This window comes from Schistocerca nitens, chromosome 1 (genome assembly GCF_023898315.1).
Source record: "Schistocerca nitens isolate TAMUIC-IGC-003100 chromosome 1, iqSchNite1.1, whole genome shotgun sequence".
NCBI lineage: Eukaryota > Metazoa > Arthropoda > Insecta > Orthoptera > Acrididae > Schistocerca > Schistocerca nitens.
This window is the reverse complement of record NC_064614.1, coordinates 497,490,564-497,517,280: the sequence shown is the minus strand read 5'-3', so window position 1 is coordinate 497,517,280 and position 26,717 is coordinate 497,490,564. Positions and strand designations below refer to the sequence as shown.

Here is a 26,717-nt window from a genome sequence, read left to right as displayed (position 1 = left end):
GTGTTGATGTAAATGTAGGTGTAGATGACTAGTTCACCTGCTGAGTCACTGAACTAAAACTATTGAGCAGCTGTTTATGTACATTACAAATGCAATACATACATCAAACTAAAAACAGAAAAAATCACCACTTGATTTGCCCAAGCCCTGAGGAAAAAAAAGTGGGGAGGATAGGAGGGAATACACTTCCACCTCACAAGTGTACACATTCTGTACTGTAATATAAAACAAGACACTACCCCACAACGTACGTTTTAAGTATTCAAAATTTTAATACTGAAAGTCAATATAAACCATGCACTTTATTTAAACAGTCAGCATAAAATATTTGTATTATTATACAATAAAAATGGAAATAATATTACATCAACTATTTACCGATCACAGATGTTGCACAGTGTCACTTACAAGGAAAATCCATGAAACAATTTAACTGTCTATTAATGACACGATAACTGCTACATCATTTTCACGTTCTTCTTCCTCTTCTTCGAATGCTTGCTTTTCTTCATCACCACTGTCAGTATTAGAACTGTCACTCAATGACTCCTGCCTCTGACGGTAAAGCATCTGTCCACTTATATTGGATAACTTGAGACCCATGTTACCACACTGTTCAGCTAAGCGCTCTTGTGCCTGCTTCACTTGTGCCTCCTGTAAGAAAAACAATGTTACAGTCTGAAACAGTATTTAAAAATGCAAATATACAGTCTACAGTTATTATTATTATTATTATTATTATTATTATTATTGAAGTTGAGAGAGCTAATAATCTGTTCATTGCAGATCTAGATTTCAGTCACTATGTGGCTCTAATCATTGCGGTAACATGAAGGTCAAATCATCATTGTCACTTTTGCCTATACAAATAGCTCCTACTACACTATCCATGTTAGTATTTCAGTTCACATCAAACGATCAAATATTGGTCATTACACTTTTGCTGTTCACGCAGTAAAACTTCATCACAGGGCATGACATTTCAATTGATTACTTCTTTAGTACTAAATCTATTTACAACTGATTTTGCAGAAAGTATCCACATATACCACTCAATGTACTGGGGGTCCATAATCAAAGTTCCAGTTTGAAAACACAGTAAAAAAGAGAACCACTGCTCAGAATGACATCAAATTTAAACAGTGCCTTACTGACACAGGATGAATATAAATGAGCTCAGCTACGAAAGACAGATGAATTGCAGTACAACATCTATGGTTTGAGAAGCGCATTAAACCATCCATACTATTCACTGCGCATGACTGCACACGTTCAACAGTTGACAGTGGTGGCATCGTTAGTTAGGTAAACCCATCCACCACGGCACGGTTGTACTACATCTGACAGGAAAAATAATTTTTTAATTGTCCTGAGGCCAAAAACTGCATAAAAAGCAACATCGGTTTCTAATTATTGTCAGACTGACAGAAGGTATGTTTCAATGTGATATCAACCATTTTCTGCCACAAGCTGAAATCAAAAAACAGAATGACTGGAGTGTCGCAGGGATCACATTCAGAACACATTGCACAATGTGTGCCTTCAGTTCAGCTATGTTCCTACTTGGAGCACTGAACACATCATTCTTTCAGATAACCACAAAGCCGGAACTCTCACGGACTACGATCAGGGGATTTGGATGGTCACGCTGTAGGGAAATGATAGCTGATAATTCTACCATATCTGAAAGTTCTCTGCAGCCGATATTTGACTGGCAGCGCAATGTGCAGGGGAACAACATCGCAGTCTTGCACAAAAATGATCCTATGTACACATCCACTCTGTTGAAGTGTTGGAATGATGTTGGTATGCAAAAGACTCTCATTGTGTTTACCAGTGATGATACAGGTAACAGGACCTACAGGACTAATCTCCTTGAAAAAATATGACCCTACGATAAAAGATGCCATCAATCTGCACCACACAGTCATCTTTGCAGAATGAGTGGTGTTGGTTGATGCGTGTGCCTGATTTTTGTTTGCCCATATTCTGCAATTCTGTATACTGAAATGTCTTTGGAGCTGGAAATGGGCTTTGTCTGTTGACAGAACATTTCATGGCCACTCATTGTCCATTCTGATGTTAGCAAGAAATTCCAGGGCGAACGTTTGTCAGCAAAAAATGGTTCAAATGGCTCTGAGCACTATGGGACTTAACATCTGTGGTCATCAGTCCCCTAGAACTTAGAACTACTTAAACCTAACTAAGCTAAGGACATCACACACAGCCATGCCCGAGGCAGGATTCGAACCTGCGACCGTAGCAGTCACGCAGTTCCGGACTGAGCGCCGAGAACCGCGAGACCACCGCGGCCGGCCGTTTGTCACCTGGAAGCAACTCCTGAACAAGGGTGATTTTGTATACATAACAATGCAGAATGTTTCAAAGGATTTTATGCACTATGCTCATTGGCATGTCCAACATTCGGGCAATTCCCCATATACTGCACGTTTGCACACCACTGCTCGACTCCTCTTGCAATGCTGTGGATACATCTTTGACAGACATTGGATCAACTGCTTTTCTCCCTCCGGCACATTGCATTTTAAAAGAACATGCATTTTAAAGTTTTGTAATCTTTTCTCCATACCCTCAGCAGACACTGTGAAATATGCTCTCCCGGCTGAGACACAAAGTTGAAATATGCTCACTATTTTTTATTTACTTAAATTTGGCATATTTCGTGGCAGTACCTTTTCCGTATAATGTTTACAAGGCGGTATTGGTCTTGGCTTCAGTTGTCTAGTGGAAGTATGATTCCACAATGCATCTTTGTCGGCTGCAGAAATGACCTGGTTCAATGTGTTTGCCTCATTTTTGGTGCTTCAAATACCATTTCTTCGAATGTAGTTTCTTCTTAAAGTTTATATAAAAAAATAGTAACATAATTCAAAATTATTTATGACGGTGACCTGCACATTGTTCTACCGTCAACACACACCAAGAGTTCACTGCCGACTGACTATAGTCAAAGATGACTCCAGCATCAAAGACATTTTACACAACACACAAGCTTCCACTTGTAATCAGTCTCTTTGCTATTCTTCAACACATTTACTAATAGTAATCAATATGCTTTCACTCTCAAAAATATAAGTAAATTAACATATAATAAGGCAAATTATAATAAAAAAATTCTGACAAAAAATATAAGAAAACATTTACAATTTGGTATCGACAAATCCGGTAGAAAATAACACATCTCCCAGATCCATTACAACTGGAACAACGCCTTTTTTTTAAATCCTTGAGTGTCCGGAACGTCTGCAGTACTGCTGGTGAACAGTTGTTGTTCTTCTAAAAGAGCTTTACCAGCAGTGCATGATCCTTCATGGAGATAGTCATGTTGAGCATTCTGGGCACAAACTGAGTAACAGCCATGTGTTGTGCATCTGTTGGTATGCTTATTCTGATGCTTACAGCACCGTCTATTGGTCAATACTTTTTTTGTTTTTTCCCCAAGATGTTTGCACCCTGCACCAATAACATGTTCTTGAAATTTAATACCATTCTGTGCAGTGATTCTCTCTCTAAAACATTTTGAAATTGGAACTTTAATTATGGACACCCCGTACATACTAAATTATATCACTGCATTATGCATAGTTCAGGAAATATGGTGTCATAAACATTGAAATGTATGAAACACCAGCTTTTCTTAAAATGGAGCATGAATTACACAGAATATTCTCATCTAGTATTCGATAATAAGAGCACTTAGTGACTTGCAACAAACTTTAAACGTAATTTCAAACCCTTCCTGAACTTTTTCTCATTTACAGCCCCACATGCTTAACGAAATATTTGGCACATTAACTCATTTCTAAAATAATCAGACATTTGATGCAGTTTCATACAAGGAAGTTCGATTCTTTAAAGACTCTGGTATGAGGGAGTTATCTGTTCTTCCAGAACAAAACAAATTGAAAATTAATTTGTTAAGGACCAAACAGAACTAAAAATTTAACCAATAATAAAAAAAGATTCCAATATATCTGTAACAGTCTGTGTTTAATAGTAATAATCCATGGTGTTTTAATGTGGATTTTGATCAAAACCTGGGGATTGTCCAGCAAGTCATGGAGAGATTTTTGTTAGGAATCACCAGGAGAGTCATGAAAGCAAATAAATGGAACAAGGAATATACTGGAGTGGAAGAAATAATTATTAATGTATTGAAAATGAAGTTGAAGTGGGACAGGACATTTAGCCACACAAATGGATGAAGATCCAGACTACTGAGTTGCTAACAAGAACACAACACAGCAACTAGATTTTTGTAATTTTTTCCATCTATGGAACACCAAGTTCAAAACTCAAATATCGATATCCAAAAGCAGTTCAATGCAACTCTCAAATAATTATGAGAAAATCAACTTTGAAGTTGAGATCTCTGCCCAAACTCTTTGTCTTTAAATATGTCTGCTTGTGAGATGTCTGCTTGTGTCTGTATATGTGTGGATGGATATGTGTGTGTGTGCGAGTGTATACCCATCCTTTTTTCCCCCTAAGGTAAGTCTTTCCGCTCCCGGGATTGGAATGACTCCTTACCTTCTCCCTTAAAACCCACATCCTTTCGTCTTTCCCTCTCCTTCCCTCTTTCCTGATGAGGCAACAGTTTGTTGCGAAAGCTTGAATTTTGTGTGTATGTTTGTGTTTGTTTGTGTGTCTATCGACGTGCCAGCGCTTTCGTTTGGTAAGTCACATCATCTCTGTTTTTAGATATATTTTTCCCACGTGGAATGTTTCCTATATATATATATATATATATATATATATATATATATATATATATATATATATATATATATATATATATAGGGAAACATTCCACGTGGGAAAAATATATCTAAAAACAGAGATGATGTGACTTACCAAATGAAAGTGCTGGCAGATCGACAGACACACAAACAAACACAAACATACACACAAAATTCAAGCTTTCGCAACAAACTGTTGCCTCATCAGGAAAGAGGGAAGGAGAGGGAAAGACGAAAGGATGTGGGTTTTAAGGGAGAGGGTAAGGAGTCATTCCAATCCCGGGAGCGGAAAGACTTACCTTAGGGGGAAAAAAGGACGGGTATACACTCGCACACACACACACATATCCATCCACACATATACAGACACAAGCAGACATATTTAAAGACCAAGGTTTGGAGGAAAGGTTAACTACTGAATTAGGGTGTTGTGGTGCCAGATTGTGTTGATTGGAATTTTGAGGTTTTGGAGGGAGTGGAGCTGGAAGTGGGAGACTGAGTAGATGGGAGAGACTGGGTTTGTGTGCAATGAGAGGTGGTTGAGGTTTGCTGGAAAGGTTGTGAAGGGTGAGTGAGTTGCCTTTCCGGAGGTGGGAAACCAGGAGATTGGATAGTTTTTTGAGGTGAAGGGTGGCATGCTGTTCTAATTTGCGGTTGGCCTGTAGGAGGATGCTCTGAATAGCCGGTGTGGATGTGGGAGAGGAAAGATTGAGGACTTTTATTAAGGATAGGAGTTGACGGGTGTGTTCATTGGCTGAGTTGATGTGTAGGTGAAGGATTAGGTGGGTGAGGGCAATGGATTGTTCAGTTTGGAACTGGTATAGGGACTGATGGAAAGAAGGGTTGCAGCCAGAGATGGGAACTTTAAGTGTGAGGCCTTTGGGGGTTATGCCAAATGTCAGCCAAGCCTGAGAAAATAAAATATGCGAGCGTAATCTGGCTAGGGTGAAGGCATGTTTGCGGAGGGAATGTAAGTAAAACTTAATGGGGTCGTTGTGGGGGTGTTGTGAGGGTGACATGGTATTAGAAGGTGGAAAGTGTAACATGAGGTTGAAATGAAAATGAAAGATAAACATATATGGGGAGAGATAAGGGTGAACTAGAAAGTAACTGGAGATCTGGTATGAAAAAAGGCGAAAAAGTGTTGGTTAAGTTGATCTTGTGGTGAACTTGGGTTGGTAGACAGCCATGTGCATGAAGGTTAGGTGGATGTGTTGCCACTAAAACACGTTAAAGGACGGAGAAATTCGGGAAAATTTCGAAAAAACGTGTAAATGTATTAAAGGAGTGGTGTTGTGGTGAAAGATTACGAAAATGGGGCTAACAAAAGTAATAATGACGTTAAAACCTGTGGGGAGCGGTTAAAAATGATCAGTGATGTGTGAAAAACGGAAGTGGAAATAAAGTGAAAGTTATTAGAACTAGTCGAAATGGTTGTTTAATACGTGAAAGCAGCTGTTATTGAACTAGAAACGGTGGATTTTATAGCAGCGGTAGTGTTGAAAGCGGAAAATAAAAATTTTTTGGTTATGGTTTGGAAGTGGGTTACGTTTATTGAGTATATATAGGCGGGATAAAATTGTATTACGCTAAAAAGGGGAAGGTGAATACAAAGTGAGACTACTGGTAAAAACGGAAAGAGAAAATAAAGAGAAAATAAGACGACAGGAAAGATTTCGAAATGCAACAGCGACAATAACAAACGTAATTGTTGGGTTCAAATTAATGATATGGTTATAATAGAGGGAAACATTCCACGTAGGAAAAATATATCTAAAAACAAAGATGATGTGACTTACCAAATGAAAGTGCTGGCAGGTCGACAGACACACAAACAAACACAAACATACACACAAATTTCAAGCTTTCGCAACAAACTGTTGCCTCATCAGGAAAGAGGGAAGGAGAGGGAAAGACGAAAGGATGTGGGTTTTAAGGGAGAGGGTAAGGAGTCATTCCAATCCCGGGAGCGGAAAGACTTACCTTAGGGGGAAAGAAGGACGGGTATACACTCGCACACACACACACATATCCATCCACACATATACAGACACAAGCAGACATATTTAAAGACCAATATGTCTGCTTGTGTCTGTATATGTGTGGATGGATATGTGTGTGTGTGTGTGTGTGTGTGTGTGTGTGTGTGTGTGCGAGTGTATACCCGTCCTTTTTTCCCCCTAAGGTAAGTCTTTCCGCTCCCGGGATTGGAATGACTCCTTACCCTCTCCCTTAAAACCCACATCCTTTCGTCTTTCCCTCTCCTTCCCTCTTTCCTGATGAGGCAACAGTTTGTTGCGAAAGCTTGAATTTTGTGTGTATGTTTGTGTTTGTTTGTGTGTCTGTCGACCTGCCAGCACTTTCATTTGGTAAGTCACATCATCTTTGTTTTTAGATAAAAAGGTAAAAATGATGTATTAATTAGAATGTAAATGATGAATTTTATATTTGAATGACGTAGGTATTTGATATGAATGGAACCAAACGAGAAAAAATAGTGACTGAATCAAAGCTTAAACCAGTGATTACGCCTTGAGTACTAAAACTGCCCCATCCCCTCCTGACCCATTTTTGTGTACTTTATGCTTCATGGAAAAACTCATAAAGCAAAGTTGGTTTTCTTGTCAATTTTTGAGAGTCACATCGAAATGCTTTTGGTGACTTATTTGAGTTTTGAACTTCAAATACCATACGAATGAAAAAATTACAAAAACCTGATTGCCCTGTTGTCGATTGTGGAATAGGGTCTCATCCTAACTCTGCACATATATCCAGATTGTTGCAGCAGCAAGGGCAGTTTGTTTCATTCTGGTAGTGGCTACAAAATGAATGATTTACCAAAAAGTGTTCTCGGAAGTAAGGTTTAGATCCAACATAGTGAGATGATTCATTTTAAAAATTAATACTGAATTCTAAGAGAAAAAAGAAATTTGAGATTACGGGATCTGTCAGACAAGTATTTCCAAAAAAAAGTCCAACTTAAGAAACTGACTTCAGATCTCGTGTATGAGAAGTTTCCATGTAAGGGGTATGAACATTATCTTGTAATATCAATGGGTAATCAGCATGAATACGATATACTAAACTGTCAGCAACTAATTCATTGTTAAGCTTCCACAAGATTAACATGAGGATGCAAGTCAGTGGTCCTCATTGTACGTTTTCACATTGGTCCACGTTTATAGCATTTGGAATTAGTGGATTAACTGTAGCCTTCACTTCTTCTTCACAAACTCACAAGCAACCTGTAACCTTTCAGCCTAACCTAGGAATCAAGCTATGTCACAACAACTAAGGTTTCGTATTCACATACATTGGTTATGCAGATTAATAATCAAATTGTCATCTTGCAGTGCAAGCTACACTTCGGGTTACACTACAGATCAGTCTGACGCCACAACCTACATTCCAGAAAAAATATAGACACAAAAAAGTTTATATGTGTTTTGTTCTCTCTGTGTTTGTGAATGTAAGACGTCACATGCCACAACAGCATTATTTCACATGACGAAGCTGACATCCGGTATCAGTATGTTCAGTTAATCCAAATTAAGAGGCATGACAATGGTAGGCACACAACTCTGTTCTGTCCCAATTTTGAATAGATTAGCCATATAATTTCTACAATTAATATTCTCTACAAACTGTTCTACTTCTATATAAAATTTTCTTACAAGACATGATGTTTAATATTTAGTAAATAAGCAAGTCATACTGACCTTTAATCTCAATAACTGTTCTTTCTGAAGTGCAAGTGATTCCTCTAGGGTTAACACCTTAACATCATTATAAACTGGGGGTGGAGGTGTGGCTGCAGTGACTTCCCAATGGGGTCTAGTTTTTTGTATCTGGGGCTTCTCTTCCTTATCTGCAGATTTCTTTGACATATTTGGTTTGAAACGTTCTTGTTTTTCTGTATCAGGCTTTTCCACCTTGTGTATGACACTTTTTACATAGGGTACTTCTCCAAATTCTCTTGCAACTTGGTTAGCTGTTAGATTTCTTTCTTGCTTTTCCTGGCTGGAAGATGTAATTTATTTATAAGGATCAAAAAGAAATCATATATCATAAGGATACTACAAAAACAAGAAGTTCAAGAAATGCCACTTTGAGAGTCAATCCAGAAACATCTCTCACATAACTTGGTAAAGCCAACTATTGTACAAACTTGGAAAACAATCTAGAGGTACACAGCAAAATTTGTACAAGATTCACAGAAATGTCAAAATTAAAATAAAAAAATATATACAACAATGGAAAATCAAGGATGAAATAATGATAACAGTATGTCTATCTGCGACTCAGTATCTCCACTACATGGTGGGTAGCAATCTATCCTTTTCATAATATTATATAAACATCCACTGAGAGCAATTCCACTGAGTATAATTCTTTTTCCCGCCTGAAAAATATAGATATGAAGAGTACACTCACCAAACATTAAATCAACTGTGTGATTATCAACATTTAAATATATCAAGTTCCACAAAGAGGTAAGTTTTTGAAGCTTCTATTTAGGTTCATAATACTGGAAACTACTTTCTTTGGAATGCCTTACACTCTTTGCATCTCACAGTGTTACAATTTAGTTATAGGGCTACAATGCCTGATTCAAAAAAAAAAAAAAAAAGTGAAACACCCAAAGGAGATGAAATGAAACTGCACACATTGACTGTGTCATAAAACCATTGTATTCTCTCCTTATTAGGCAGCTTATTCCTTCATATTTAATTTACAGGAGCTTTCAATACATTGCCCAGTTTTATTCTTTTATTTATCAGTTGTTTCATTGAAGAAATGACATATGTGTCACAAGCTTGGTATTTCATATTCATGTATGTGTACCGTTCCCTGTTATTCTTAAAACACAAAAAAACTAAAGAATGACAAATAATTTAACAAAGTTCTGGAAGCAAATTAAGGAAAAATGTGTTCAGTCTCAAATTACAACTTCATACAACATTCTACCAAAAAGTATAACAATTTCATTAAATTTTCTACCACAAACCTCGAAAGTGATTCTGTAAAGATGATACACATTTCAATTACAAAATTGTTAGTAAAGCTCAAGTCATACCTTTGAAATTCAGAGTCTTCTGAAGATGAAATATTCTTCCTTCTTGTTTCATCTTGGCTTACTTTCTTTTGACCATTAACATTTAAACTGGGACTGCCTGACCATTCCACATCATCACTTCCAATTTTCATGTCAGCAAGAATACTGGTAACTTCTTCAACTTCATTCCTGTTTGCTTGCTCTTCTTTCAAAGCACTTAAAAATTTTTGTATTTTTTCGCCTTTATCGGGTAACTTGCTAAGGAAAGGCCTGAAACAAAGAAACCACAACATCACTGCTTGTGATATAATTTGAAATTTTACAGTTAAATGACTTAGCACACCTCATTCTCCTTTTTCAGTCTCCCACAATCCCATTCAATATTTTTTCCTGCACCATTGACCACATAGTCTTCCTCCTTTTTCACCTGGGTTTGTGTCTAGAGAAAGGAACATGTTCTTAACAAGACTGAGTAAAGGTGGTCACATAAAAATATCTTTTGGTCATATTAAAACTTCAGATTGTGCTTTCCTCTGTTTTATCCAATACAAAACTTCTGTAATGACCTGCCTCTGTATAAATACAATTGTATGCTGTTCTGGATTTTCACTCATTTCTCATTTTGGTAACAAGTGGATCAGTAAGTGCAACCCAACTCTCCATTTTAACACAATTCATTCAAGACCTTACAGTTCACATTCTATATGTTGGTGAACCTCGGGAAATCAAAACTGCATTTAAGCAATGAAAAATCCACACTGGAATATCAACAATTACGAAAAGGATAGATCACTACTCTCCGCAAAGATTACACACTGATTTGCAAACTGGCATAACAAAAGGACTGATCCACACTGAGCTTTTGGCCAAAGTCTTCTTATGGAAAGAAAGGAAACCATACACAAGCACCCCTCCCCCCCCCCCCACACACACACATGACCCCTATCTCCACTCTAGCCAGACTGAAACTGTTGTGCTGAACTAAAGCAGCAATCGGGAGTGGGGAAACGAAGGGGGACGGATAGCACAGTATGGGTGGGGGGAAAGAAGAGAGTTGTCTCAAAGGGTGCGCACAAACTACAGGGGGGAATGGGGAGCAGAAAAGGAGAGGGGGTAAGACTGGCGTGTGAGATGGCAGAGAGGTAACACAATGCGGGTGAGAGAGCATGAACTGGAAGGAGGTTATAGGAGAGAGGGGACGGCAACTGCTGGGTAGAGGGTGTGAGGACAATAGGTTATCGTAGGTTGAGGATGGGATAATTTCGGGAGTGGAGAATGTTTTGTATGGATAACTCCCACCTATGCGGTTCAGAAAAACTAATGGTGGAGTGGAGCAGCTATTAAAATCAAGTGTATTATGTTTCACTGCATGTTGTGCCACAGGATGGTGCACTTTGCTTGCTCACAGTTTTGCGGTGGCCATTCATTCTTGTGGTTGATGGTCATACCAATACAAAAAGCTGTGCAATGATTGCAACAGAGCTCATATATGACATGGCTACTTTCACAGGTGGCCTGGGCTCTGATGGGGTAGGATAGGCCTGTGACAGGACTGGAATGGGAAGGGGATGAATGAATTGGGTATGTCTTGCACCTGGGTCTTCCACAGTGATATGATCCCTGCAGCAAGAGCTGGGATTTGGAATGGCACAGGAATGGACTAATGTGTTGGGGAGGTTGGGTGGGTGGCAGAACACCATTTTAGGAGGGGTGGGAAGGATCTAGGGTAGAATGTCTCTTATTTCAGGTCACAATGACAGAAAATCAAACCCCAAGACAAAGGATGTGATTCAGTTGTTCCAGTCCAGGAAGGTATTGGGTGACATAAGGTGTATTTCTTTGTAGCTGTTCTTTCTTGGGTGGTGGGAGGATTGGGGGTGTGTGTGGAGATATGGCACAGGAAATCTGTTTGAGGACTAGGTCTGGGAGATAGTGCCTGTCCGCAAAGGGCTTTGTGAGACCTTCAAGTATATTGGGCAAGGGAGTTCTTGTCACTGCAGAAAAACTCTCCCCAGGTGGCCGGGTTGTATGGGAGGCATTTATTTTTGCTGTGGAAGGGATGGCAGCAGTCAAATGCAGGAGTGGTTGGTGGGTTTAATGTGGACTGAGGTACAGTTGGAGCCATCAGGGAGGAGGTGTTCAATGTCCAAGAAGGCGGCACACCAGGTTGAAGAGTACCAGGTGACATGGATGGGAGAGGAGGTATTGCGGTAAATGACTGAGGATACAGTGTCTTGGCCCTGAATCCATAACATGAAAATATTGTCAAAGGAGCAGAACCAGACGAGGGATTTGGGGTTTTAGAAGGCCATCCTCTAGATGGCCCATAAATAGGTTGGCATACGAGTGTGCCATGTGAGTGCCCACGGCTGTGCCACAATTTTATTTGTATATCTTCCCTTCAAAGGAGAGCAGTTGTGTATTATGATAAAGTTAGTACGGTGTATCAGGAACGCGGTAGCGGTCTGGAGTCTGAAGGACATTGGGACAGGCAATGTTCAATAGTGGCAAGACAATGGGCATGAGGGAGCTGGTGTAGAGGGAAATGGTGTCACCAATGACTTGTAGTAGTCGTGGTGGTGGTGGTAATGGTGGTGGTGGAAAGTCAGTGAAGGAAGAGTTTGATATCTCTGACATGAGAGAATGGTTCTGGAAATAGGTTGGAGGTGTTGGTCAATGAAGGCTGAGGGCACAATAACCAGCTACAATAGGGTATTCAGGATCATTGGGTTTGTGGATTTTGTTTTGAGTAGTATGTAGAAGGTGGGTGTGCAGGGTGTCATGGGGAAGAGGAGGGAAGTGGATTCAGGGAAGAGGTTCTCAGAAGGGGCTATGGCTATGAGCATGGATTGGAGGATGTGTTGGACTTCTGGGATGGGATCACTCTGACAGAGTTTATAGATGGAGTAGTCAGACAATTGGCAAAGACTTTCTGCCAGGTAGTCTTTGTGAGCCATAACAACAGAGGTGAAACCTTTCCCTGCAGGTATGATGATTAGGTGAGGATCTGTTTTGAGGCTGTATATGGCTGTCCTTTGTTCTGCTGAAAGGTTGCTGTTCTTAGGAAGGGACTTGGGCAAGGACGGGAGGCCAAGTTGGGGGTAAGGAAATGCTGAAAAATGGACAGGGTGGTTAGGTGGGAGGGAGAGGTTATCACAGTTGGATGCTGGTATCAACTGGGATAGGCAGGGTTCAGTGTTGGGATTAGGTTAACTTTAGTTGGAGGGATTGGTGGCAACAAAGTGTTTCTATTGCAGAGATCAGCAGTCGGAGAGTAGGCCTTTGACAAGTGCAACAGGGTTAAATCTGGGTGTAGGGCTGCAGATGACACTTTTGAATAGGACTGAAACTTTTGTGCGGCTGAGGAGTTTGGTAGAAACATTACCAACAGTATTCTGGGATTGTTTTGGCTCTGGATTTGGTGGAGTGTTGGAAGGGAGATTTGAGAGATGTGGAAAGTTGAAAATGTCAGCTAGTCAGGGTCTAGGTGCTATGAGGGTTTCATGAGGAGGAACAATGTGTGTAGGATAGTGGTTGGATAGTGCTGCTCTAAGGTGGCAGAAGGCTATCAGCGGGTTTTATAGCTTATAGAGGTGGTATCTGGAATGCTCTTCCAGGTGCTGGAGAGCAAGGGATTCAATTACAGAGACATGATGTATATACCGGTAGTAGAGACTGCACAGCAGCAATATCATGGGGGGACAGCACAGGTGGTTCTGGGATGCCAAAGTATGGGTGGGGGAGAGAAGAGCACTGTCTGGTGGAACATGCAAATACTAGAAGGCATCAGGACAAGGCTGTGCCCAGAGGCTATGGGGAGAGGGGAAAGGGAGAAAGACTGGTGGGTGTGTTGGCTGAGAGCAAGCACAATAAGGGTGACGGGGGTGTGAATTGGCATAAGGTTATAGGACAGACTGGGTGGAAACTGTTGTGTGGAGGGTGTGGGGACAAGGTTGAGGCTGGGATAATTTTGGGAGCAGAGAGTGTGTTGCAGGGATAACTCCCATGTGCACAATTCAGAAAAGCTGGTATTGGAGGGGTGGATCCAAGTGGCTCAGGCTGCAAAGCAATTATTAAAATCAAACACATTATGTTCAGATGCATGTAGTGCCACAGAATGATCCACTTTCCTCCTGGCTACAGTTTGGCTATGGCCATGGAAATGTGTTTTTGCAGTACCAGGCTTGTGAGGGACATGGGCTGGTATAATCTGCAAAGGTGATTAGGCTGTTGGGGAGGGGGGTGGGAGATTCCATGGTTTAAGCAGCATTTAAGGAGTATGATATAGGACTGGGTTTTAGCCAGGGAAAGGGATACTTTTTTTGAAATGCGGCAGAAAGATCGAGCAAGGGTCCATAGTGGCAGGTATGGTGTTGGGAAACAGGAAATGACACAGGAAATAGGAAACTGAAGGCATTAGATGGCTATGAGGGGAGCTGCATAACAGAAAAGGATGCACGAAAATACAGACGCACAAAAATACTCACAAATATGTAAAATTCGCAGGAACAAATACGTAAAAAATATACAAAAACTTGGGGAAAAGGGTGAGAATGGATGAGGTATGGAGACATTTGTGTATTGGGCTCACGTAAGAGAGAGGGGTGATTGGTTAGGTTAAAATTCAAAAGTTTGTGTGGCACAGGTAGGGAAAAATAAGTGAAAATACACAGATATGAGGGAAGAAATGGAACCAATAAAAATAATTTAATTATCGTCGGGAAGAATTTGGGACATAAGGAGAGGCACCAACAATCCGTACCGCCATATAGCCACTTGTTGTGCACAGGCAAGACTGATGATACAGTGTGGCTCTGTGGTGGGCGAACTCGGGTTTATGACAAACCAAGATGAAAAGTTTGCATAAACCGAGTTCAAATCAAGTTAAACCAAGTTAGGACAAAAAAACTGATACAATATTCAGCTTTGTACTCTCTTTTGCGTCTGCGCAGATTACGACTCAGTTCAGTAAACCGACCCGAGCTTCACAGTTCCCCAACCAGTGATTGCATACATAACAGTCACGAGCACGATGGAAACACCATAAGATGCATTTTTTGGTTTTTCCGCTTAAGATTTTGAAGACAGACTTGTGGAAAACCTGAAACATGCAGTACAGATTTTGAACACAATCGGACAATCATAAGGTAGTTGAATGGCTGTTCACGATTATGACTGGATACCTCGCTACAGGTCGCCATGTTGGATGTTTTGGTTTCAAACTTTGAAAATGCACTTGTGAAACATCCCAAATTCTCAGTACAAATTTTGACAGCCACTACTCAATCGTAGGGTAGACAAAAACCTGTTCAAAATAATAATTACATACCACACTACAGGTTGTAATTTTACATCTGCTGCTTGGAAAACAGATTATTTTGCTGTATAGATACTGACAGCTATCAGACGACTCTACGGTAGCCAAATTTCCGTTCACAAGCATGACTACAGGCTGCAATTTTGGGTCTTTTGGTTCTGAATTTTGCAAATACACTTGTGAACAACCATTGGGTGATCATAAGGCAGCGCTGTCTGCCCAGTAGATTTCCTGTACCATATACCTTTACACACCCAATCCTCCCACCACCCCGAAGCAGCATAGCAGTTACAAAGCAGCACTCCCTTCGTCACTCAATACCATCCTGGACTGGGATGACTGAAACACGTCCATCTTCAGGGCTTTCCATTATCCGTCATCATGGCCTGAAATGAGACACATCCTACCCAAGATCCATCCCAGCCCTCCTGAGGTGGTGTTCTGTCACCCACACCTCCGCAACACCTTAGTCCACCCCCCATGTCATTCCCAATACCAGTCCCTTGCCACAGGGATTATAATGCTTTGGAAGATACTGGTGCAAGATCTACCCAATCCCTCCATCCAGCACTTCCTATTCCAGTCTTGTCAAAGGTTTATTCTACCCGGTCAGAGGCCAAGCCACATGTGAAAGCAGGCACATCATATATCAGCTCTACTACAATCACTGCACAGCTTTTTATAATGGTATGGCTACCAACCAGCTTTCCAGCAAGATGAATGGCCATAGCCACACTGTGACCAGGAGGAAAGTGGATCAACCTGCAGTACTAAATGCATCTGAACATAATGTGTTTGATTTTAATAACTGCTTCATGGCCCGAGCCACCTGGATAAACCCCTCCAATACCAGCTTTTCTGAATTGAGCAAATGGGAGTTATCCCTGCAACACACTCTCTGCTCCCAAAATTATTCCAGCCTCAACCTTGTCCCCACACCCTCCACACAACAGTTTCCACACAGTCTGTCCTACAACCTCCGGCCAATTCATACACCCCCTCACCCTTATTGTGCTTGCTCTCTGCCAACACACTCACCGGTCTTTTCCCCTTTCCCCTCTCCCCATAGCCTCTGGGTGCAACCTGGCCCTGATGCCTTATAGTCTTTGCATGTTCCACCAGACAGTGCTCTTCTCTCCCCCACCCATACTCTGGTATCCCTCCCACTACCCTGTCCCACTCAAGAGTGTTGATTTTGTTCAACACAATAGTTGCAGTCTGGCTAGAGTGGCTGGAGGCAGTGATCATTTGTGCATGAAATGTGCCTGCTTGTGTGGATGTGGGTGTGGCTGAAAACTTTGAGTGTAACAGTTTTTCTGTTATGCCTGTCTGCAGCTCAATTTGTTGTCTTTATAGTGAGTACCAATTGGATCTTTTCATAACTGTTGATGTTCCACTGTTTGATTTTGCCTAGCTCCTTTTCTTCCATCGCACAACCCTGTGGTGTTTTCCTTTGTTACTATCTCTGAAACATTTCTCTACTCACTGTCCACTCTTTCTCTTCTTTCCTGTTTGTTTTTTCATTGCCTTCCAAACTGCACTCACTCTGACATCCAAGCCACACTGTATCAACCACCTCATCTGTGCACAGCACACAGCTATGTGACTGCACAGATTGTTGGTGCATCTTCTCATGCTCCAAATTCTCCCCACCACTAGTTAAATTATTCCTATTTGACCCATTTCCATTTGATATGAACTGATCTTCCATTAACCACAGTTCCACATCAGCAGTCATCCTCTTTGTCAGAGCACAGTAAATCTTGAGAGTGTGGTTTTTTATATGATTATAAAGGTTTGTGTCAGAGTCCTGATTAGCAAGTAGGCTATTGTTCTATTCCCTGGAACACAAAATATTCCACTGTAATGCTGCACATTAAGTCACTGATGCCAGCTTGGAATTTACATTATTTGATGACTGGTGACATTAGCCAGATCTCAGCTCATAAGCCCCAGATTTGTTATACCAGAATTTAACTTCAGCCAGTATGGCCCAACCCCTTAAAGAGCTTTATTGACATATCCCCCACCTCCAAATAATCTTGGAGACATACACTATCTGCACAATTCAGATGACTAAAGCTCCTGAAACATATTTAAATGTCAGCTTTCTTAATTACTACAGGAGTTCTCCTGTTATGTGGTCATCTGCTAGTGCCTGTATTCAAAAGTCTGTGCCTCATTGTAGTATGAGGAGAACTCTTTTTTTTCCATATACCATCCCTTAGTATTCTTAAGTGTCTATATAAACATGGACAATGTGGCTGCTTTTGCTGATAATGTTATTAAGAACAAGGCACGAAGTTATTTCAAGTGGAGAACTAGTGAATATATAAAACTAAATATCAAGCAATATTACATATTACTATACAAAGGAAAGTAGTCTCCAACAAGAAAGCCCACCTTGACGCAATACCTGATTAGTTGGTTACTTACATGTTCGATGGATTATTTTGCATGATAGATCGTAATGATGAGGAACAAGTAATTTTACATTTACATCGTACATTAATTTGTGCATTTGGAACATTCTGAAATTTTCAAAGCATTTTTTTCCTTTTTTACAAAAAAGAAAAGAGAGATACAGAAGTGAGTTCATAATTCCTATCACTACCTTATACACGTTAAAGTAATAGAAATTCTTCAATGGCACAGTTATCAAGGAGAAACCTTCTTCAGTTTGTTTTCAAATTTTACTTTGCCACCTGTCAGACATTTTATATCACTGGGAAAATGATTAAAATTTTTTTGTTGCAGCATTGTGCACCCCTTTCCGGCTAACCTTAATATGAAATTAATGTGTGTCATTTTTCTTTCTGGTATTGTAATTATATACACCGTTGTTCCTTTTGAACTATAGTGGAATATTTGCAACAAACTTCACAAGGGAATAAATATACTATGAAGCAGTAGTCAGCATGCCCAACTTCTTAAACAGATGTCTACAAGATGATTGTAGGTGAGCATCACATATAAAGTAATGACAGTCTGGTTATGCATTGGCGAAGTCATCAAATGGGTCATGGCTAGGTATTTGAAAATGTAGCAACCAGATTGCGAGATATTTGGGTGTATTTCTCAGCGCATTAGACAAAGTATCACACAGCAATAAAGGAGTCTAATGACAACATGAGCCACAGGTATATTCCTTGAATTGTGCCACCACATGCTATATATTACGTGGCACAGTTACAAGTAGCCTGCCTCCCCTTTGAATGTAGATGCAATATTTCTGCTTCTGAAATAGAATAAACAGCTACACTAATGGACATATTTATGCAATAATCAATTGTTAGCATTCTTCTGTCAGTATTTCAGTTTATTTCATCAGTGAAATTAGATGTCTCTCTTTGCAGTCTGCAAAATGACTTCCTCAATAGAAGAAAGAACTAAAATTGTGGGAACTATAAGAAAACAGGTTCAATTAAGCAAACTCGCAAAATTTTTGGGGTCAAGTAGCTGGATAGAAGACTACCAGGAATGAGAGCAAACAGAATCTGTATAAAAACTGGCACACCTATGGACTGTGCAAAAAGTAAACTGACAAAGAATCCCTTCAGTTCGCACAGCAGAAGTTGCAGACATTTGCCGAAGAATTATTTAGAGCCCAAAGAAATCTACACGTAAACTGGCCCAAAAGGCACATGTAAGTAGGAGGAGATGCCAGCAGATACTGAAAAGTCTTAACTTGGAGTCATATCGTCTGATAGTTGTGCAGCAGTTATGGGAGGATGACTGTCAGAAACATGTACACTACTGCACGTGGTTTTCAAATAACATCAACAGTGGTTTGTTAGGCACTTTCTATTTCATCATGAGTGATGAAGCATAGTTTCATCTATACGGTTATCTGAATTCACAGAACACGAGGTACTGGGCACTGGAGAACCCTAACACAGTGTGTCAGCAATGACACCATGATGGAGAAAAAAAAAACCCTGCAGCATTTGGTTTGGTGTAACAGGAACATACATAATTTGACTGATTTTTTATGGAAATTTTTGATACATTTTTGCTCAACTCAAAGAACACAGGGTTGCCACAAGTTTCCCAAAGTGAAATTCCCTGATTTCCAGACAAGTTTTAGCATTTTTCCCTGACAAATTTTAAGATCTCAAGGATAAAATAACACATAAGTTGACGAACTGTCTTTGCAGCTATGGTACAAAAACAACAGTGCAAACAAGGAAATATATAAAAGAAACCAGCAAGAAGAAGGTGTTTCACGATGTGAGCAAAATCTTAAGTAAAAACATAAAATCTTTTGTAATGAACAGTTTTTAGAAGGAGAAAGCAAGCCAAATGGTATGTGTGTTTCATTAAGACCAATGAGGTTTTTTTATTTCAATAAAACAGAACTAATTTGCTGACAAAAATACACATTTCCTTGGAGACACAAGACAGATTTATAACCTCAGAAAAAAGCAGGCTTCTTGCGAGAAGTGTGTAAGGTGGGGAAGAATTGTGTAAACCAATGCTGTATGTGACCACCAGTAAAATGTTGGTTCTACTATGTTCATTATTGTCAGCTATTTCCCACTATATTCTTCTTCTTCTGTAGTGGTCAATCCAAGGATTGGTTTGCAACAGCTACAATGGCAGCTTGTCTCCATTCTGTGCGTCTTTCAGCTTTTCTCTTCATTTCTTTATAGGTGTTACATCCCACATCTTTCACGATTTGATCCATGTACCTCAGTCGTGGTCTTCCTCTTGGTCTTTTTCCCTCGACATATCCCTCTATGATTGTGTTCAGGAGTCCTTCATGTCTTAATAGATGGCCTGTAAATTGCACTCTTCTTTTAACAATGAAACTCCAGAAGCTTCTCTTCTCACCTGCTCTTTCCAGAACCACTTTGTTTGTGACCTTGTCGATCCATTTTATTTTGAGCATGCATCTATAGCACCACATTTCAAAAGAATTTAGCTTCTGCTGTTCCTCTGTCCCGAGAGTCCATGTTTCACACCCATAGCATGCCACACTCCACACATATGATTTCAAAAATCTTTTCCTGGTTTCAAGGCTGATGCTCTTAGATGTTAATATGTTTTTCTTCTTGTTAAAATCAGCCTTTGCTTGAGCTATTCCACTTCTCACTTCTGCCTTGCTCCTTCCATCCCTGGTAATATTACTGCCCAGATAAGTAAATTTATCAACTTGTTCAAGCAGTTCATTGCCTACATGAACTTGGACTTTCACTTGATCTTCTTTGTCGCATGCCATTACTTTTGTTTTTGCTTTATTAATTCTCATATTATATTCTTCACCCATAACTTTATCCATTCTATTCAGTAGGACTACAAGATCTTCTTCACTTTCAGCCAGGACAGCTATATCATCGGCATATCTTATCATATCTATTCGTTGGCCATGAATTACTACACCTGTCTGTGAATTTTCCCTTACTTTTTTCAGCGCCTCTTCAATGTATACGTTAAAGATAACAGGGGATAGTGCGCAACCTTGCTGGACACCTTTCCGTATCTGCACCTCTTCTTGTTTTGTCTGTCCACGGATAACTGCTGTCTCGTTTTTGTACAGGTTCCATATCATTTTTCTATCTTTATGATCTATTCCTACTTTTTTGAGTACCTCAAACATCTTATCCCATTTAACATTATCAAAGGCTTTCTCTACATCTACGAAAGCTATGTATGTTTTCAGGTTCTTATCTAGTCGTTTCTCTATTATTAGTTTTAGAGCAAATATTGCTTCTCTGGTTCCTCTATCTTTCCGGAATCCAAACTGGTCTTCGGAGAGTGTAGCTTCGACTTTTTGTTCTATGCGTTTTAGGATAACTGAGGTTAATATTTTAGAGGCGTGAGTAACTAGGCTGAGTGTCCTATAATTTTCACATCTTGTGAGCATTTGCCTTCTTTGGAATGGGGACTATAATGTTTTTCTCAAAGTCTGTAGGAATTTTACCCTGCTTGTACATGTTGAAAACAAGATTATACAACTCCTGATTCAGTTTTGCTCCTCCAGATTTCAGAAGTCCGGCTGGGATATTGTCTATACCAGGCGATTTGTTGTTTTTAAATTTTTTCAGAGCTAGTTCAAACTCTACCTTTAATATAGGTTCACCTATGTTGTGTGCATCTACTTCTGTTTCTTCTTCCATGATGTTTTCAGACAGGTCTGGTCCACTGTACAGTTTTCCTATATATTGTTTCCATCTTCTTGCAACTTCATCATTGTCATCCAACATATTGCCATTTTCATCCATCACAGCCCTACATTTGTTTCCTCTGTCTCCAAAGCAATGTCTCACACATTTATAGGCCCTGTCAATATTTCCCTTGCTCATGTTGTCCTCAACTGAAATACAGAGATCATCAAGGTATTTTTCTCTTGCTTGTTTTGCCTCTCTGTTGATTCTGTTTTTCAGACTCTTGTATTTCTCTTGGTCTTCCTTCTTCACAGAATTTTTTTTAATTTCCTTCTTTCTTCCATCATATTTAGTAGGTCATTAGTGCTCCATTCCTTCCTTTTCTCTGTCCTTTCTTTTCCTATTACTTCTTCTGCTGCTTCTAAAATACCAGTTTTTATTTTTTCCCAGCTGCTTTGGATGTCATTGCAGCCCTGTGTATTTGTTTTCTTGTCTGTTTCTAGTTGATAGTGCTTCAGTGTATTTTCGTTTTTCAGGTTTGTCAAATCCCACTTCTTTTAATGTTCTTGAATTTTAGTTCAGTCGTCATCATAACGAGTATGTGGTCACTTTCCACATCACAGCCTGAATATGATCTGCTGTCCTTAACTTGGTTTTTAAATCTTTGCTTCACTAATATGAAGTCAATTTGATATCTGTTAATGTCACCAGGCATTTTCCCACTATATTATATCTATTATTTTACAGGTATTGTGCAATTTTTCTTTCAAGAAGTATACGAGTACAGAGTGTACATACCGCCAGCAACTGACACAATTTTCTTCTTCTTATCATCCCTACTTTATAATATTTAAACTACTTTTCCAGTGCCAAAATGTACTAAAACAAATAAAATTTTTATAAAAATCTACACTTTACAATGTCCTTGCGGTGAGACAGTCGCAATTCCTGAACTCCATGGTCTCTGGCTTGTTGAGGAGCACCACAGTCATGGGTCCATGAATAAAAAACCATGAAAATCCACTACATTATGCCACACACAAACAGACATGGTCTGAGAGCAGATCGGTGAGACTAGATCCGAGAAGGAGGCCCTGCACATTAGTTGGAACTGAACGGCTTCAGATCAGTAGGCTCGATGCATTACGGATACCTACAGAAATGGCCTTCGGTTTTGGCACGTCATGGAAATCCACCCATGTGGCCAACTATTCAAGAGCCACAGACAGCGTGTTGATGAAATGATATGACGGTGATCAATTCATGCAACAGTTAATTTGATCAAATACTCTGAGAATCAATAATAATGAGGATAGGCAGCAACTCACCATAAAGACGATTGCCAAGCCACAGACAGGCACATAGAAAGACTATCTCACTCACAACTAAGTTTTCAGCCATAGCTCTTGTCAGAAAACGAGAGCACACACACACATTCACACAGACACAACTCATGCACACGACTGACTGCAAGCTGATGGGAGTGGTAGGAAGGGAAGAAGCAGTAGGAATGAGAGTAGGGAAGCGGTGCATGAATTCAGCTGCACCCAGCCAATGATGACGCATGACAACTCAGTAAACAACCCACTTCATCTACTGAGACAAAAATGATATTTTTCCAGTTTTCTTTTTTCAATTTTCCCTGATGTGTTTGAAATTCCCTTATTTCCAGAACCTGTGGCAACCATGGAATATTAAAGACAATACTGCTTCTTCAAGCAAGATGGGGCAAAATGTCACGCATCTGAAATATCCCTGGAACGAGTCCATGTCTTCACTGAGGGACAAACTGTCAGCTAGTATTTATGATCACCACGTTAGCCGGATCTAACACCACATGATTTTTTTCCTGTGAGAACACTTAAAGAGAAAGGTCTATGACACAAATCCGAACAGAATACAGGAACTGAAAGGCAAAATCAGCTGAACTTTATACCGAGTGTATCTGAATATGCTTAGACGTGCACAACTGTGCACTGATGTTGCAGGCGGCCACTTTCAACATCCTCTATAAATGTATTTTTCACTGTAAATAAATAGTACGTCCATTTCAGCTTTCCATTTCTGTAAATTCACTGCAGTTCCTTCATACATAGATGGGCTACCTTTATCTGTGCCACCCTGTAGATATCTGGGTTGTTTTTGTTTACTTGTTTCAGTCACAGATGTGTGAGTCAGTCATTGTTTTCTTTATAATGTAATTCATTTCTTTTGTGTGTGTGTGTGTGTGTGTGTGTGTGTACACAATGAACAGTAGCGTATCCCTCGGTCTAGGTTAGGTTGGAATGTGATAACTTGGTTGTGACGTGACAATGCATGTACCATAACAAAAAGCTACTGATGTTAAATAAAGTTAGTAGTGTCACATTTATTTGCAGTGTAGGCCTAGGTTAGGTTGTAAGATGACAGTCTGGTTGTGCGTTAGCGAAGTCAATGAATGTGTCATTCGACTGGAGACATGAAAATGTAGTTGCTAAAATTCACATCCAAATTATTTTTGTTTGTAAATGATTAGATGCACAAAATTAAAAGGTTGTTATACCATGTGCCTGAAGATGAAGCCTTTATGCTTTGAACTTTTCTGTTAAGAAAAGTGGTGATTGATGAGATTTTTGAATGGAATGTTGGCTTCTGCAAAAACTTCAACAATTTTCCAAAGTGGTCTATGCTTGTTTTCTTCTTCTGGAACTATTTAAATTTCAACGAATGTATGTTTCTGATGAGAAGCAGCAGCATTTTCTTACTGGTGAACAGAGCGCTTCTCTGATTTCAGGTGTTTGATATTATTTTTTTCTTTTTTCAACCAATTCAATAACTACACTATCCAAAATCTGCAGAATGTTTTGTGGGCATTCATAGCTGTGTGACCTATATTTGGCAGAGCTACAAATAGAATTCTTGATATTAGCACTATTGGCACTTTAGGGGGAAGACTTTCAATGTGGCTGAAATACATTCATGAGTCTTCTTTTATCTGTCACTACACCAGCTTTTGAGATTTGGCTAGAACAAATGTACACACTGCTTTGTTTGAAGATGAAAGTATCACAGCTGAGTCCTACATTGCGTTATGTGGCGTGTATCTTATACAGACCATTCAACTGCCTGTACTGGTGTCGCACCAGAGCATTAAGTCTGCTGATATGTTGTTGGGTTAGTGCTCTTTTTGCGTTGCAAAAACATTCGTCTTGCCCACGTTACCTTTCCAAACTGGGCCTCACCAGATGTACAATACCAGCAAATTACTTACATGTTCTATATGCAGAAAATGAAACCATTGCCAATCATTTCTGATAAAATAGTTCATCTGGGTATGAATCATTTTGAAATAGCATTTATTTAGCAATTTTGTGTTTTTGGAATTTCAGGCAGAATTTGCACCTGTATTTGCATTTATCACAACTAAAGTATTTCAGGTCCCTAGTCGTTCCAAACTTTTTTTAAAATACAGACTTCATGGTCCATAGTTACACTTCTGATAAAAACCCTGTTTCTCAAACCGTGATCTTAAATTTACAAGATTTTATTTTTCAAATGTTTTTGTGCTATTAGTGACATCAACTGCTTGTTGTTTCTCAAGGCTCATATCTCCACCATGTTAATGACACCATTGGTCTATCAGCACAATATCATGTTGTTAACTAATCACAAATATAGAAAATCAGTAAAAATAGGCAGCAAATTTAGTAAGTATAAGAGCAAACTGATAAACTTGTCTCAAAGCACTCGTGTTATCAGGCTGGAGTCTTAACCATTATGCCATGTTAAGTTCATGGGAAAACAAACATACTAAGAATGTACTGAAAAGATATTCCAAAAATATTAATGACAAATATGAAAGATGCTTTGAGATAGTTTAGTTCATAAGGAACAGGCACCTAATGAATACACGGAATATAGAATCAGAGAGACAATCACTCTGAAAACTGGAAGAGGCTTTGTATCAACTGCAACAGAAATTGAGGAAGAGCGACCTAGTGTCATGTCAGCTGCTGCTGCTGATCAAGTACAGAGTGTAAAGTTGTGAATAGTATACGTAGCTGACCAAGCAGAACAGCTTGCACAATTCATATTACATTGGTAATCACCTTACACAAATTTTATTGTTATTAATAAGTTGTTATTCTAACTAAATGTTTTACCTGCACCATAAAAAAAAACTATCGGAAATATCGTTAGGCCTACCTTTATTGTGTCTTATTGTTTTCATATAAGAAATACTGTCTGTAATACCGTAAAACTGCATGCTACTAAAAATGGTTGTCAACATGATCTGAGAGAGTTGTTCATGCATATTTTCTATATATTTTGGAATATGGGACAAACTGTTTCTGTTGACTTTTACTGAATAATAATTATAGTTTATTCGGTTTCTTACCCCAATTGACTTTCTAGCTATGAAAATATCTTGCATGAAAAAGTCTGTAATATGCAATTACTAAAACATGCAACACAAAACATAGAGTGATGCAACAATCCTCAAACGAAACATATACAATATTATTTAGCTGCAGTCGTTGCGCGAAAAACTCAGCATACCACTGCTGTACAACACTTTCATTGCATTAGCGAACCCATAACAACGGCCGTATCGGCCGGCTTGTCGTCAGTCAACCTAATTAAATTGCTGTGTATCACTGTTGACGTACAATTAACAATGCCGAAGAAAAAAAAAAAGTCACAGAACTGAGCAGAACCGATTATAAACTTAAGTACAAAGAGTAAAGTGCTGTTGTCAACTATCGTGAGTGAAGTGAACAAAACAAGATACACTGCCGACATTTGCACTGTTACGCACATATTTTCAGTGCAATACAAACACAAAGGTAAATGTGGTATGAAATCAAACAAAAAGCATGACTTTCTAACGAGCCACAGGTCCTTCAAACGAAGATACTTTGGACTTATATCCGAACAACTTGGGAAAGTTTATCGGTGGAATTCGGGTTCACCACGAATGCTATAGAGACTTGATAACCAATAGAATTTCAAAGAACTTTCTTTCTCTTGCCAACTACACGTTTTGAATTCAGAGCCCCGCATTTCCATGCAAAAGTCTGATTGTTAGGATATAACATACCACTGAATACAATTGTGATTTATTGCCTAGTTCTTGTCAATCAGTCAGAGCAGCTTATTTCCTGCTCACTGAATGTATTGTCACATTTTGAACCAACATTCCGCGATATATACGAATGATGAACGGCGAAATAAGATCTTACTTATTGGATACAAGTTTCTCCTGTCTGGCAATAAGGTCCAATAATTGCGAATATGGAATCGTCGACAAATCATCCAAATGTCCTTGTTTTTCTTTGCCGGATATAGGAGGCAATTTGCCAGGTATCCTCTTGATTATTCGATCATGGAACATGGCCCGAACATGCAACTCACAAGTCACAACGCTACACAGCAGTTTAACCCATTCTGAAAGAAAGTCAAAACAAATACTACTGTTTACTTGACCGATATCGATA

The 26,717-nt window shown here is 39.4% G+C and overlaps 1 protein-coding gene across 1 annotated transcript; it reads right to left on the bottom strand.

Moving 5' to 3' along the window:
• Positions 1-283: 283 nt before the first annotated feature.
• LOC126236149 (DNA-directed RNA polymerase II subunit GRINL1A) lies at positions 284-26,717 on the bottom strand. The gene is made up of 4 exons (XM_049945238.1): positions 26,463-26,717; positions 9,838-10,086; positions 8,480-8,780; positions 284-654 (listed from the first exon to the last, which is right to left on the bottom strand). The coding sequence occupies exons 1-4, from the start codon at positions 26,612-26,614 to the stop codon at positions 430-432; spliced, it is 927 nt and encodes a 308-aa protein (XP_049801195.1). The 5' UTR covers positions 26,615-26,717; the 3' UTR covers positions 284-429.